We start from the raw sequence: 15,194 nt of genomic DNA on the forward strand, positions 1-15,194 counted from the left end.
CGCTCATTAAATGTATTCAGATTATTATGGTCTAAAGATAGTAACACATATATCGGGATACAAATTACAAATAATCTCTCAAAAATATGGGATAGCAATTTCCAACCACTGCTAGCTAATATCATAGTAGATATTAATCAAATTAATCAAATGGTCCTGCCCCGAAGATTCTTATCTTCATATCTTATTTTCCCATTAGTTCTGTCCAAAAATGGCTACACCTCATTGATAATATTACTGGCTAGTTATTTTGGGAAGGAAATAAACCATAATTCAGTGCAAACTTCCTTAAAACATATTGCATTAAATGTGTTTGGTGCTTTCTATTGATTCATAAGTATCTATGTGCCAAGAAAACACTCTGCTTGTTTTCACCACCTACTGTACTACTGTATAACTTAAACTTCTCACAATGGGTTCATTGTGGAGCGTGAACATCTTGGTGTCATAATACTGTATGCCAATGCCTCCCGACATGTGCAGAACTTGAGAAATAGCACAGCACCAATTGTTTACAGATGCAATTATTATTGGGATTGTTTAAATAAAACAAATGGTTTGATACCTTTATCCATCTCAGGTAGCCTAACTTTTAGACCAGAGTTATTAGTTGGTTTTCTTAGAATAAAGGGCATGCATTTTATCCAGGACTTCCTGATTTCAAACAAGGTAGTTACTGAAACATTGCAAACATTACAATTAAGATAGCCCATGCGCTAAACCATTGGCGGGCAACAGGCCGTCCGGGGGGCTTCACCCCTGGCCCTTGGAGGCTTTACCTGCAGTCCTCAACCGCTGGCTGCCCGAGTAGCCCACTTTCCCTCTCTCCCCAGAGATGTTCCTGGCGTGTATCAGCTTATCCCTGCTCCCTTAGCTGCTTAATGACAGTAGCATGTAAATACTGTTCCTCTCCTCTACTGTACTAATCCTTATTTCCCAGGGTAAGTAGAGGAGCATCACCATATTCACTGGTATTCTGCAGCTAACTGGAGGGGGCAGGTAAAAGATACCACTAATGGTGACATCATCCCTTCTGCCTCAAGGGCCACACTATTCTTTATATTAAGCATTCATTCCTGAATAAATCACCTCTCTGATGCAGAGATTACATGTACTGCTTTGCTTTGTATGCAAACTACAAGATTAATATTAAACAAATGGAAAATCTATTCTTTTTATAGAATAAATAATTTAATTTGGCTTATATGTATAGGTTGTCTCATCTAGACTGCAAGAAGACTGATAATTATTATTCACGTTGGAAATCTTAACTTCATTATTTTTAGCTCAACATAATAATTGTTAATCAGGCAATGTTTTCGATTCAATTTGTTTGTGTATTATTTTCACCAAAAAATAACTTGGTTTCATTATTTTTTGCAGTTATTCTGTTCATTTATATTTCTGTGATTGTTGTTCTTTTTGCATAACATTTTATCATTAATAAGGACTACACTAACTATGGGAATAATGCCGTTTATACTCATAAAATAATGTTTGCCTGGTGCAAATTGCATATTTTAGCAGCTGAAATTAATTTGATAGCATATGAAAATATATTAACCACATGAATACTAAATTAGCCTCTCAGAATAGGTGCATTTAAAATTAATGTTTAATGAACTTGTGATAATAACATACTCAATGGATGGAGTTTGCTTTTATTATGCTTTTCTTTTAGGTGTCATTAAAGACATCCTTATGAGACAAGCAGCATAAAATGTAAAAAATATGACACCATTCTTCTGCGGTTTTACTGTTTAACAATAAGCCCACTTGACAGGTATGCCTGTAAACGTGTCAGTTCCAGTGCACTTGCATGGAAGGTATGATTAAGGAATATTTACACCCAATATATTATGCAGTCAAATACTGAGTACACAAGGCAATAAAATGAATGGATGCACTTTAGGTAATGACCCATTTCCTTTGAGAACAATGTGTTTATCAATTCAATATTTCAGCAAAGTCCTGCGTGCATAATGTCATTGGATTATAGTTGTTTATGTCTTCACTTATTGTTAATATGCCATTGTAAGTTTCAGGCTTTCACACCTGAATAGTAGACAAACTGTTGTAGACATAAAGCTAGTTTTACAAAACAATATTGCAGTACAAACAGCAAATTAATAATTGTAGCAATGCAGTACAAAATAAGATGCCAAAAATATGAAGATACAACTGAAATGTACAAATTAAACCACCTGCAAGGCTGCAATGTAAGATCATTAGAATAAAGTCTCGCAGGGCTAAAAACATATTGAGCTAATGAGTAGCTGTAACCATAGACTGGAAAGTAAGTTATTCAATACAGCATAGTGACTTTGACCATATAACACAGTAGTCATGTAACTGAAGGCTGATGTGTTATGAAATACCACAGATTAGAGACAGACTATGAAATTGCTATGCAATAAGCAGTACAGATGTTATGATTCTTTTTATTATTATTACTATTATTATTATTGTTATTTTCCAGTAATAACATGGATAACATGTGAGAATATATTTTAAAGTGTACTGTATCGATATATAACATTTTATGATAATTTAACCATGTACCCTACCACATTTTTGTTGTGACAGGTCTGGGCTTAAAACAGTATGTGATGCTTATGAATGATTTTAGGTCATACTTGCAGTCCGAAGACAAAAGGATGGGGGTGCAGAAAAAGGAAAAGGAATTACTTAGTGTTCAAAGTATAAAACAATTTGTAGTAGTTTAACCATCTTTCCTGCTGACTAGACAGGCTACTGATGCTATATATACCTGCTGGCTCACCGAGATCTGAGCCTCCGCTAACTGGGAGCCTGGGGCAACAATAGTAAATGGCAGCGCCTCCACTTGCCCAGGATCCCCTAGATGTGAGATTCCCCTGGACAAGAACAATAATAACAAACCACAAGTATATGTAACATATATATATATACACGTTGGGCCTAATAACACATATGCATGAAATAACATTAGCGAACATACTGTACACACTTATATGGCAGTTATAAGCTTGAATGACATATACACATATAAGAATGATATAGCTGTATACCAGTATTTCAGAGTGCACCCACTATGCAAGTGTCCCTCCCCCACCACCGTGTGCACCCCACACTGTGTCCAATGTACTGGACCAGTCCCTTGGTCACTTAACCTTTAGTGTCCCCAAGAACCCCCCCCCCCCCCAAGGCGGGATCAGCATCTGTAGGTACCGGTGTTGGTGCACTTTATAATAATACCTGCCGGGCGCTCCAGCACCCGGTCGCTGATACTTCGAAAAGGATCCGCAGATCCAGCGTCGTCTCTCACGAGTAGTTCCTCACTGTCAGGGAGGTCTCTCACGAGGCTTGACTCCGCAATGCAGTCTGATCCCAAACTACAGATCACTTTGTAGCTCAGGAAGATGCGGTGTCCCTGACTGCTACTATCAGTAAATGGTAAAGTCCCTATCTAGGGCTGTTCCCTGCAGTACCACAAGCTGGTGGTGACTCAGGGCCTGCGCTGGGGCCTAGGGGAATATTCTAGCCTATTCAGTGGGTCACTGACCCCCTGCACTACACACCTCCTCTCCCCTTGCCTCCCAGCACCAACTGACACCAACTGCCTGTTTTCTCCAGCGCGCAGAATGTTTCAGAATCAGAGAGCAGAGAGTTCTGACAACCCAATTGGCTGCTGTGACCACCTGTTATCCCAACTCCCTGAGGCTCATGGGACTTGTAGTCCCACACAGAGCCTTCCCTGGTAATGGCCACCGCTGGGGATGCTCCTATCTAAAATGGCCGCCTCTCCTATATCACTGCGCATGCGCAACTCTATCTGTAGGGGCCGCCGCAACTATCTCGCTACTGCGCATGCGCGAATCACGCATAACATGGGGGCGCCCTGAGGCAATACCTCCAGGAGTCCCCGGCGCCGCTGCCGCCCCGGCAGCTCCCACTAGTACCAGGGTAAGAAGGGGTGGTACCGGAGGACCTGGCTACATCAGCATAAAAGAAAAGTAAAAAACTTACAATAAAAAGGATCATATGGATCCAGGTACACCAGGCAGGAAAAAAACCCCAAGCAGAAGCTCTGTAGTACAGAGAAAGTCCACCTCTCCGGATCGCAGTCGGTATGTGGTTAGGGGAAGTTCCAGACCGGCATCCACTTGTATCTCCTTCACTCGTGTAAGCAGTGTTAGAACTGTAGCGTCATCACGTCAGTACCCAGGGGTATAACCCCTGACGAAGTGTCCCATGTGACACGAAACGCGTAGGCAAACCATTTGCATGCTGGGTACTGACGTGATGACGCTACAGTCCTAACACTGCTTACACGAGTGCAGGAGATACAAGTGAATGCCGGTCTGGAACTTCCCCTCAGCACATACCAACTGCGATCTGGAGAGGGGGACTTTCTCTGTACTACGGAGCTTCTGCTTGGGTTTTTTTCCTGCCTGGTGTACCTGGATCCATATGATCCTTTTTATCGTAAGTTTTGTACTTTTCTTTTATGCTACTATAAATTGTTTTATACTTTGAACACTTAGTGGTTCCTTTTCCTTTTTTCTGCGCACCCATCCTTTTGTCTTTATGTGTGTGAGTCTTCTCTAGCCCCACTGATCATGGGAGATGGAGAGCAGCATTGAAGAAGGAGTTTAAAGAAAATGTCTGACGGCCAGCGCGCATTTTTATTGTACCATACTTGCAGTCCAAATTGCAATTTGCATGAACATGTTTTAGAATGGCAATCAAGAATAACACTTATTTATTCCATATTATTTTGGAGTTGGCAAAAAAAAACTATTTCCTACATCCAGTTTACATTTTGGTAATTTATCCTAGTTTTTTCTATTTAATTAAAAAAAAATGTGTCCGTTTTATCTATTTCATTATTAATTTCTAACAGCACCTTGACTGGGGGTCTTTTATAACTTTTATGTTTTTAAGCTGTTTCTTACCAAGGAATTAATTGATGATAATTCCACGCTGAGGCTTGGATCCCATGTAGGATTCACATTATATTTCTGTAATGTTTATTCAGTATTATTGATTCTTCTTTCGAAAAGAAAGCAGCAGACGGTACAGTAGGTTTCTCCTATTCCATGAAGTACACATACAGAATTGAACTTGTATATGTGAATAACCAGTATGCTCCCAAAGCCATCACTGACCTGATTATATATTAAAATACTAGCACTTCAAACAAATAGCCACTTCATGTGTATGATTTTTATTCAAAATAGACAAAATTTGTGCGAAAAATGTATAGGCATAAAACGACTTTAGAGAACTGTGCAAAAAAAAGTTTTTTATTTTTTATTGTGTGTATTTTTATTTTCTAGATGGCCTTAATGCAGATAACATCAAACAGGCCTCTCAACATTTGAACAGCCGCTGGACTGACTTCTGTCAATTGCTGAGTGAAAGACTCTCCTGGCTGGAATATCAAAATAGCATCATTGCCTTCTATTGCCAGATGCAACAATTGGAACAGACAGTAATTACTGCTGAGAACTGGCTAAAAGCACAAACTACACCAGCCACAGAGGCAGATACAGCCAAATTACAGTTAGAAAAGTGCAAGGTGAGAACATGTATTTTTTTTTAGTATTCTAATTTTGTGTCATAATAAGTCGAACTGTGTTTTGCCTTTTTGAGAAAAACACCATGCCTCTCCCAAAGGCATGAATTGGGATGAATACCTATTGAGGGGATATACAGTAAGTGCTGATAACACTATTCTGCATTTTTTGTTGGGATCTATGTACAGTACTACTTTTTTTTTTTTTTTTTTATAATCCCTCTTTCTGCAACTCAATAATTGTATTGTTTTTTCATATGACTCTATTATTTATCTCTATGGTATTTTCAAACCATTATAATTCACCATTTCCTGACAAATTAGATAAGACAAGCTAAATTACACCATATCCATCACCTTGGCTTTGTTATTCACATATAATGTGTATTAATAGAGCAAACATTGGAAATTATAGCAATGTATACAGTTACAGTAGATACATTAGTTTTAGCTGCAATTCTCAGCTACCACACAGATATGATACAGACTACTATGTTTTTCTTTTAATGTAGTAGTCCTCTTTTTATATAGGTGGGAAGTTTGTTTCAGCTCTGGGGACCCACTAGTTTACAAGATATTTACCTGGAAAGGTGCCGGTGGTTACATCCTGGCTTTTTAAATGCCCGCGTCATGCAGGCCAATAGGAAGTCGTGAATCCGCTCCCTATTGACCCACATAAAGCGAGATATTTAAACGCCATTTTGTTTACCCTGCAGGGGGCTGCGATGCTATGTGAAGTATCTCAGGAACCAGGAGGTCCCTGGCTCTGAAGTGAATGCGGTTCAGCTCCTAAAATCCTCTGCTTCCTAACCGTAAAAAAAAATGGGGGGCCAAAAAGGAAACGAAAAGGGGAAATTGCTTCTTTAATACATTTTATCAACCCTGTGTATTGCATTTGTGTTTAGAGTTGATCATATGACAAAACCACCCAAGTGGAAAGAAAAAAATTAATTGAGAACACATTTCAGGTGTGAGGCGAATGTAAACTGTATTATGCTGCATTACACTTTAAATTAAATCATTACTCTGCTGATTTTATTGTATTTTTCTTCTGTTCACCCCCAGTCCAAGTTTAGCAACATTGATTTGTTTTGGGTTTGTTTACACTAATTCACATAAAATGTGAGAGGGTTTGTAAAAAGAAATGGATGGGAGAGCATCTTAGGTAACCAAGTGTTGATTAGAGTGTCATTCTACTAGATAAAACATTACATAGGAAGAAGTGTTGAATCTTTTTCTAATAACCAATTGTATTCTGTCCAAATGTGCACCAGCTGCCTAGGCATGAATATGATTTATAGCAAACTACATGTTGCCACAATATACACAGAAGCCTATAGGAAATGGCATACTGTACAACACCATTAACACAATTATTTAGCAACCTTTGTTTATGTGAGACTTAGCATTCATGAGATGCCGTAGCTGTGAGCACTTCTCGGAAGCTCGTTTATGAAGGGCTGTGCTTAATCAGGAAAACGTGAGTTTCAGCTACAACAGTACACAGCTATGTGTGAAGTGGAAACACTGTGATGTATTATTTACTATAAATTAAAAATGGATGAATGGTGTTTAATTTGATCAATAAAAAGCCTAGGCTTAACCTCTTTAAAAATAAAAATTAAATTGTTATTTTCAGACAGCATGAAAGCTCCCCCTCCACCCTTTCTCCACTGCAACATCTGCATCACACAGATAGCGTTTGCATTGATTTAAACATTAAAACAACATTGATTGTTGGTGTTATTGAAATACAATACTCCAATTATGTCAGGTAGGTGTGGTCCTTCTTTTCCCCACTAGAATAATAAGGTGGTGCAGTAATGTTTTAACCAACTGCATATCTTGCAATCTTGCCCTGTTTTTTTTGTGCAATTCTTTTAACCTACCTGTATACTGAACACACAATCCCAGCAAGCTCTAACTCCAGAACCTCTATATATACTGAACACACAATCCCAGCAAGCTCTAACCCCAGAACCTCTATATATACTGAACACACAATCCCAGCAAGCTCTAACCCCAGAACCTCCCTATATACTGAACACACAATCCCAGCAAGCTCTAACCCCAGAACCCCCCTATATACTGAACACACAATCCCAGCAAGCTCTAACCCCAGAACCTCCCTATATACTGAACACACAATCCCAGCAAGCTCTAACCCCAGAACCCCCCTATATACTGAACACACAATCCCAGCAAGCTCTAACCCCAGAACCCCCCTATATACTGAACACACAATCCCAGCAAGCTCTAACCCCAGAACCTCCCTATATACTGAACACACAATCCCAGCAAGTTCTAACCCCAGAACCTCCCTATATACTGAACACACAATCCCAGCAAGCTCTAACCCCAGAACCTCCCTATATACTGACACAATCCCAGCAAGTTCTAACCCCAGAACCTCCCTATATACTGAACACACAATCCCAGCAAGCTCTAACCCCAGAACCTCCCTATATACTGAACACACAATCCCAGCAAGCTCTAACCCCAGAACCTCCCTATATACTGAACACACAATCCCAGCAAGCTCTAACCCCAGAACCTCCCTATATACTGAACACACAATCCCAGCAAACTCTAACCCCAGAATCCCCCTATATACTGAACACACAATCCCAGCAAGCTCTAACCCCAGAACCCACCACATCATATATATATATAAAGGGGGGTGCCTTGAGAAAGTTTCCACTCCGGAACAAAATGTCGGATTGGGCGGCCTGTTCATTTTGTACTGATGCCTAATACAGACTTTTTTGCTTTTACTGATCTGAGTGCAGTCTTCCTTTACCGGACGTGAGAATGGTAATGTTGTTATATATATATATATATATATATATATATATATATATCTCTCAAAAGGACTGCTACTGAGCATTACCAAATGTATACAACAAAATACAAAAATACCCAAAGCTACATCCAATGTGACCAAATGCATAGTTAAATACGTCAATGTTAGTATTCTCATAAGTAAGGGTCATTTAGTTAAACCCTTTGGCCAAAGTATTATAAGCCTGCAGCCACATCACGGCATAACCGCTATGCAGGTCATATATATATATACTATATATACATACTTTAGCCAAGACTTTCCCAGTAGTTGGATACAAGTTTAAGCCAGTGGGCTTTTCTTATTTGCCACACAAACTGGGCTGGGAGTAAGGAGAATAAATACCTAGGGCCTCATGCAGTAAGCACAAAAAAAGTGCTCTCGGCAGGGGTTCAATATTGGCATGATTTTGGCGATTTGCCCTCGCAGTATTCAGGAAGGAAGGGCCGAATCCCTGGCGAATCACTGCGAAAGCAAAACGCTGAGTAGCCGGTGGCGAAACAGTCTGTCTCCCGATAACCTGGCGATACGCCGTCCCCTGCCGATATGTGTTTGCAGCAGAAAGAGATCTGCCGCTCGCTCTGCGCAAACATCGGCAAGAATAAAAATATATCAAAACAATTTTTACTCATAGTGCAGATGTGCAGGGGGTCTCCGGAGCTGAACCGCATTGGTTTCAGGTCCGGGGACCCCCTGCTTCTCCAGATACAGGCCCCTTTATGAGGTGCCGGTATCCCTCTGCATTTAAATGTCCCGATCACGTGACCGCGGAATGTAAACAAAGCAGAGGGATACCGGCACCCCATAAAGGTGCCTGTATCTTGGGAAGCAGGGGGTCCCCGGACCTAAAACCAAAGTGGTTCAGCTCCGGAGACCCTCTGCACATCTACACTATGAGTAAAACACACATATAAATAAACAATCATTCCTTACCTTTGCGGCTATCTGTTATGGTAATGAAGCATCATTAATGTATTTTTAATAATAGTGTACGGGAGCAGGGGGTCCCCTGAGCTGAACCGCATTGATTTGTGGATCAGGGACCCCCTGCTTCCCAAGTTACAGGCCCCGGTATGGGTTATCGGGTGCCAGTGTTGCCGCCATCTTTATAGAGCCCACGTCGCGTCTTGGACGCTACTGCACCGACACACTTTATTCGAGCAAATACCCGGTATGTACCTGGCAGATACCTGGAATGCGCCGCTCCTCACCTCTGACAAGCCCCGTTGCATTTGCCTTCCCAGCCTGGGTTCATGCCTGGCTGACGGGCGGCTGATCTGTTAAATGATAATGATTAGGATTTAATAGGCTGCAATGCTTCGCGTGTCTACCAGATGGCATAAATTCATGAATTGTAATGCAGTATATATATATGTACTGTGCAGTATTGCAGCCAGCGGGAATAAAATGCTTCAATCCCTGCCGGAAAATAACTCAATGCACTCGGGCAGAAAACAGTCACAAACCTCAATACACCCGGGTATACCCGAATTCGTGGGACTAGCCGAGCTCGAATAAAGTGTGTCGCCAGTGTATAAAGATGGCAGCGACATTGGCCTCCGATGCCCCATACCAGGGCCTGTAACTTGGGAAGCAGGGGGTCCCTGAGCCACAAATCAATGTGGTTCAGCTCAGGGGGCTCCCGCACAATATTATTAAAATACATTAATGCTGCTTCATTACCATAGCGGATAGCCGCTAAGGCAATGAATGGGTTAAGGCATAATAGCATGTTTATTGGGGACAATTGCCCCCAATAAACATTGCAATAAACAACATACACCCCCTGTGCCCCCAACAACCCCTATACCCCCATTACATATATTACATTTTTGGGATGCACAGCAATGATACTAGTGACTGGCGGTGGTCCTCGGGTGTTCCCCGCAGGCCTGCAGTTCCAATTCTGTGCCCCCCCCCCAAAAATCCAACAACACAAATACTTTACAATAAATACCCCCCCCCCCACCTAACACATACAGTACAGTACAATAATGTGCAAAATTACTATTATCCACATATGGATAATAGTGAATGTGCCCATTTTAAATACATAAAGAACAATAAATACATATTGCACTCACCCATGTCCGGCTGCCACGATGAAGGCCATCCTCATCTTCATAACCGTCCATGCCCCCTCCGATGCTGCAAAACATAAACAAGAATAAAAACAGCCAATGTAATGTCCCCTAACCCCTTAATCACCATAGCGGTTATTAACCGCTAGTCATTAAGGGGTTAACCCAACCTCACCCACCACTCGGGAGGCCTACATACCCTCCCCCACTACTGAAATGTAAGAGTCATACTGTAGTGCCGCAAAGAATTCTGGGGCATCATTTGCCTGGACTTGAAGTGATTGGCAGTTAATTCCACAAATAAATTTGGGAAAGTTGTGCCCCAGAACTCATTGCGGCACTTTGAGAAAACCTGTCATGTATGTGTATCATTATTTATATAGCATCCGTTATAGTTGACACCATACACTTTACTGTAGAAAACATGGCTTAACATTACATCTTTTGTCCTTTGAAGATACGGTATGCTGTTGGTGTTAATGTGACGTCAAGTTAGGTTTATACCATTTTAATTAACTTAATGAATCTTGGTTGATCTGGAACAACTACTAACAAACACCTTCACAATTTTCACTTACCTAACTTTAGGAGAAGATTCACTAACCCTGATACGGGTTATCACACAGTAGTCCTGTATTATCTGCCATTAAAGACAGTGGCAGTTGACCTAGGATTGCAGTGTGAATAAAACATATCAAAGGTTAGTGAATACAAGTGTTGTTTTTTTCTTTTTTTTTCTTCTTTTTTATATATATATATATATATTTATCATCAAAATGTAACACCTTAAGAACATCACTATAAGCTCATTTTGGTCCTAGGAGAGTCTGAACATTTAAAGCAGCAATCACCTCTGGGATTTTTTTTTTGTTTTTCTTACCTGAACCAGAAGACATAACATGGCTATGGGGTCACCAATAGAAATCTGAAATGTCCATTTTCGATTGGTTATGGGAGTGAACCTTGAACCTGTGGCCATTTTGAAACATCCAGTTTACCCAGGGGACTTCAGGTTTGTCGCTCTTGTTATTCTAAGAAGTCAGGGAAACCCCCAGTTCAGGTAAAAGATTCCCATATGGGATTGCTCTTTAACACTGAAATCAATATAGACTCAGACAAGTTCTATGACTTCATCACATATAATTTAGCTTTTGTTGCCAGTTTTGCCGGTCACCACTGTATTTTGTGCTGCAGTAACAGAGTTTAAACAATGAAGCATTCTACCACTAGCTGTATTTCCTGAAAATTGACAAAATAATGGTTTCAAAGATTAGTTGCATGACATATCTGGAGAAGCTTATATTACTTGGAATAAACTTTAATTTAATGAATGTTTCTTGAACTTCATGATCAGTGGCACTGATCAAGTCAAGAAAACATATTGATAAGAACATTTTGGCAGAGAATGTAGTGTGTTATACCTCTGAATTCTCTATATGGCTAGGTTATACAATATATTTTAAGCAAAACTGTATTACTCACTCACTTCTCATCCAATAGGTGGGAACTATAGCTCATTTGGAGACCAATGCCAGCATTAAACCCACTGGCATATTCTGGTACTTACATTGGGTGTGCAAATAACTACCTATACTTCAATAAAAAAACAAAATTGAACAGATTATCTGACATATTTAAACTTAAATTATAACAATAGATTTGTATTGATTCCCTTGTTATTCTTTTCTACACTCTCTCTTCTCTGCTTCTTCTTTGCATTATTTGTACTGCACCTCACATTCTACTCATTCTAATCTGTCCTGTGTTATTCTTTCATCCCTCGTTTAGGTAGATCTGTTACGGTAGATCTTTACTACATTTGTAACAAATAAAATAGATTTTGTTAATACCATTTATTAGTTAAATGCCCTTGCATATACACCAATGTAACACAGTCTCTGCATACACAAATAAGGATTTTGGTTATCTTTAGTCCTTATGGAGCATACATCACTGCTTCAGCACAGGCCTTGCGTCCTTTCCTTCTTAGGGGAACTCGGCCCCACCTGAGCTCAGAGAAACTTTCCTTGTAGGTCCTCTGTAACCAGCTTCCGCAGCTGGGGAGCACTTCTATCTCCCCCCTTCTCTGGGATACTCAGTCTCTCTGTCTGGCAGCTTCCTGTGTCTTTTAAAACACTCAATCAGAGCAGGCTGATTAGCTTCAGTTGCTGTTTTTCTCTTGGGAGGATTAACTCTGTGTGCTGCAAAAGTCCTATAACTGCCCTATTTAGCCCCTAGAGGACAGTGATGGTATCACATATCCCTCCCCCAGCGAAACATTGTCCTTTGAGTGGCCTGTGCACTATTCCTGTGCACCAGCCTCTGTCAGAGATGTTTGCCATCCATCTCTTCTTTTTCCTTGCCTTCCAGTTGAAGACTTTTTTTTCTTCGGGGCAAGTACTAGGCCTTCTTGGCCTGCAAACTGGTACCTCGCTTCCTCTTTGTCTTGTGCCAGTTTGAGTTTAAAGTTAAAGCTCCATTTTGTTCTGTCTCTTCTTGCAAAGGTTCCTGAGCATCCTGCGGTCTATTAGCTCTCTCTGCCAGGACTCTATGCCGCTTTGTGACCTTGATCTGCCTATCCTGAAGATCCATCTCTGTCCTCTTCCTCCTCTTGTGCTCAGAGTCTCCCTTACCCTGTAGAGGAGCCTTTACCTTGGTCAGCTCATTGTGTTCACTCGCCAGTGACGTTTTGGCCTTCTCTTGTGAAGACAGCAACTCCGCTTCAGCGGTGATGGCTTTTGGACCTTTCTCCATCAGCATACCTTCAGTGGTGGTTCCACACCATTTATTTTCAGTACTTCAACTTGGGTGGGATTATTATTAACCCGAAATGCAGCCGATGGCGCCTTTCTATTACAGTCGGCCGACTCGTAGGCTTGGGCCTTTGTCTTGACTCCTTAACTTACTCCGTTGGGAGTGTTGCTGGACAATCTTTGAGATCTTTCTCATCTTACGATAGCGGACACACTTCCGTCCCATTCACGACTGTCTCTTCACAGTGGCTGCCCTTATAGTAAAAAATCCTACTGTGCTACTCCATCGCAACTTGGTCTTCCCATTCCATGCCTTGTGGAAAGTAGACTGTAGTACTGCAAAGGTATTGCAGTCACGCTTCCTGGAGCGCCTCACTTGCTCAGGCGGTTCAAACTTTGTAATCTTGTTTTTCAATTCAGTGGTGTCCCCAGCTCTCACTGTACCGTTGTCTTCATGGGCATTCGTTTCCATGGGATACAGACGTGTGGGCCGGGCCAATGCTTTTTTCTCCTACTTCAGCTGAGAAACCTCCTGCTGGGCAGCAGTAAAGTCCAACATAGCATCACACTCAGTCTTTAGGGCCTCAAGTGTCTCGTCCTCGTCACTCTTTTGTTTTTCTGCCATCTTGCGGCCAGCACACTCAGACTCATGTCCTTACCCAAGACTTGAAGCTGTCCTTCTGTATTTCTTTTTCCATTCAGTGCAGCTGCTAGTTCAGCTTCTTTGGCGTTGAGTCGCGATTCCACATCCCCTAGCAGACTCAGAGCAAGGCTTAAATCTGTTTATTTTCCTCAATTTCTGACCTGCAGCTGCCGGTGCTCCTCCCGGACCTTGTCCAGCTCAAGCAGCAGTCGGGCCCTCTCATTGGCCGTGTGTTCCAGCTGCTTGCAGTATCGGCCATCATGGTTTCATAGCGCAATGTCAGGCAAGCCACCTGGCGGACGGACAACTCCTTCCTCTGTGCGTGCTGTATCTTGCACCCAGTAAACTGGATCTGGAGTTCTTCAGTTTGATCCTGCAAGTCCTCTTTCAGGGACTTCACCTCTTCCCGGTGCTTGCTTTGGGTTTGCATCAGTGCCTCCTTCATCTTTTGGAGCTCTGCAGTTTTTGCCGCTAGGATCGTCACTGCTTCTGTTTTCCAGGCCTCTTTCTCCTGACTCAAGGGGATGGAGCTGCCTCTCTGCTTCTCCAGCTCTTGCTCCAGTTTATCGACCTTCTCCCACTGCCTCTCATACAGAGTCACCTGGCATCTAAGCTCAGCCTCTAGCGTCGCTCTGGTGCCACTCAGTGTGGTCTTCAGATCCTCATGCTTCTCTGTGGGGACATACTGGTTACTCAGCTGTTCCTGTAGCACTTGTACTTGGTTAGCAGCCTGGACACTTGCTTCCTGTAGAACGCGTTGCTTCTCCTTGGCTGCTTGCAGACTTCCACGTAGCTCTTGAAGATGGCTCTGCCGTAGGTGCGCTGCATGTGTTTGCTGCTCCAGGGAGACACATTCTTCTTGCAGCCCTATCACTGCACTCTGTAGTGCTTCCTGCACTTTTAACTTTTTCTGGATCAATTGCTTCTTCACTTTTTCTGCTTGATGAAGCTTCTTATCACCTTCACTAATCTGGTCAGTCAAGTCTGAATTTTTCTGTCTCAGACTTGTATTTGTGCTTTTTACCGTCTCTAAACGAATCAGGATCTCTTCCTCAGCATCCTTCAATTCACAGACCTCTGTACTGAAAGCGTAGAGCTCATGGCATGAGAGTTCCAGCTCTGCTTTGAGCGCACGAGCCTCTTGCTTAGAAACGTCTAACTCTGTGATGAAGTTTTGTACATCTTTCTGGGACATCTCATAGTATAGTTTCCAGTCAGTATTTATTTTCTCTGAAATCGCTCGTCTCTCTGTATATGGCGGTAGCCTTTATCATCTCATGTCATTCCTGTAACTATTGCGCCAAATGTTCTGGGC

At 41.7% G+C, this 15,194-nt stretch overlaps 1 protein-coding gene across 16 annotated transcripts in view; it reads left to right on the forward strand.

Moving 5' to 3' along the window:
* DMD (dystrophin) overlaps window positions 1–15,194 on the forward strand; it is a 2,761,517-nt gene that overhangs the window by 1,186,649 nt on the left and 1,559,674 nt on the right. For all 16 annotated transcript variants that reach the window (XM_075590265.1, XM_075590266.1, XM_075590270.1 and 13 more), the window contains one exon: window positions 5,322–5,563. In XM_075590265.1, coding sequence (XP_075446380.1) covers window positions 5,322–5,563 — 242 coding nt within the window. The remainder of the gene's footprint in view (window positions 1–5,321; window positions 5,564–15,194) is intronic.

The sequence above is a fragment of the Ascaphus truei genome, chromosome 3 (assembly GCF_040206685.1).
Source record: "Ascaphus truei isolate aAscTru1 chromosome 3, aAscTru1.hap1, whole genome shotgun sequence".
In the NCBI taxonomy this organism is placed as follows: Eukaryota; Metazoa; Chordata; class Amphibia; order Anura; family Ascaphidae; genus Ascaphus; species Ascaphus truei.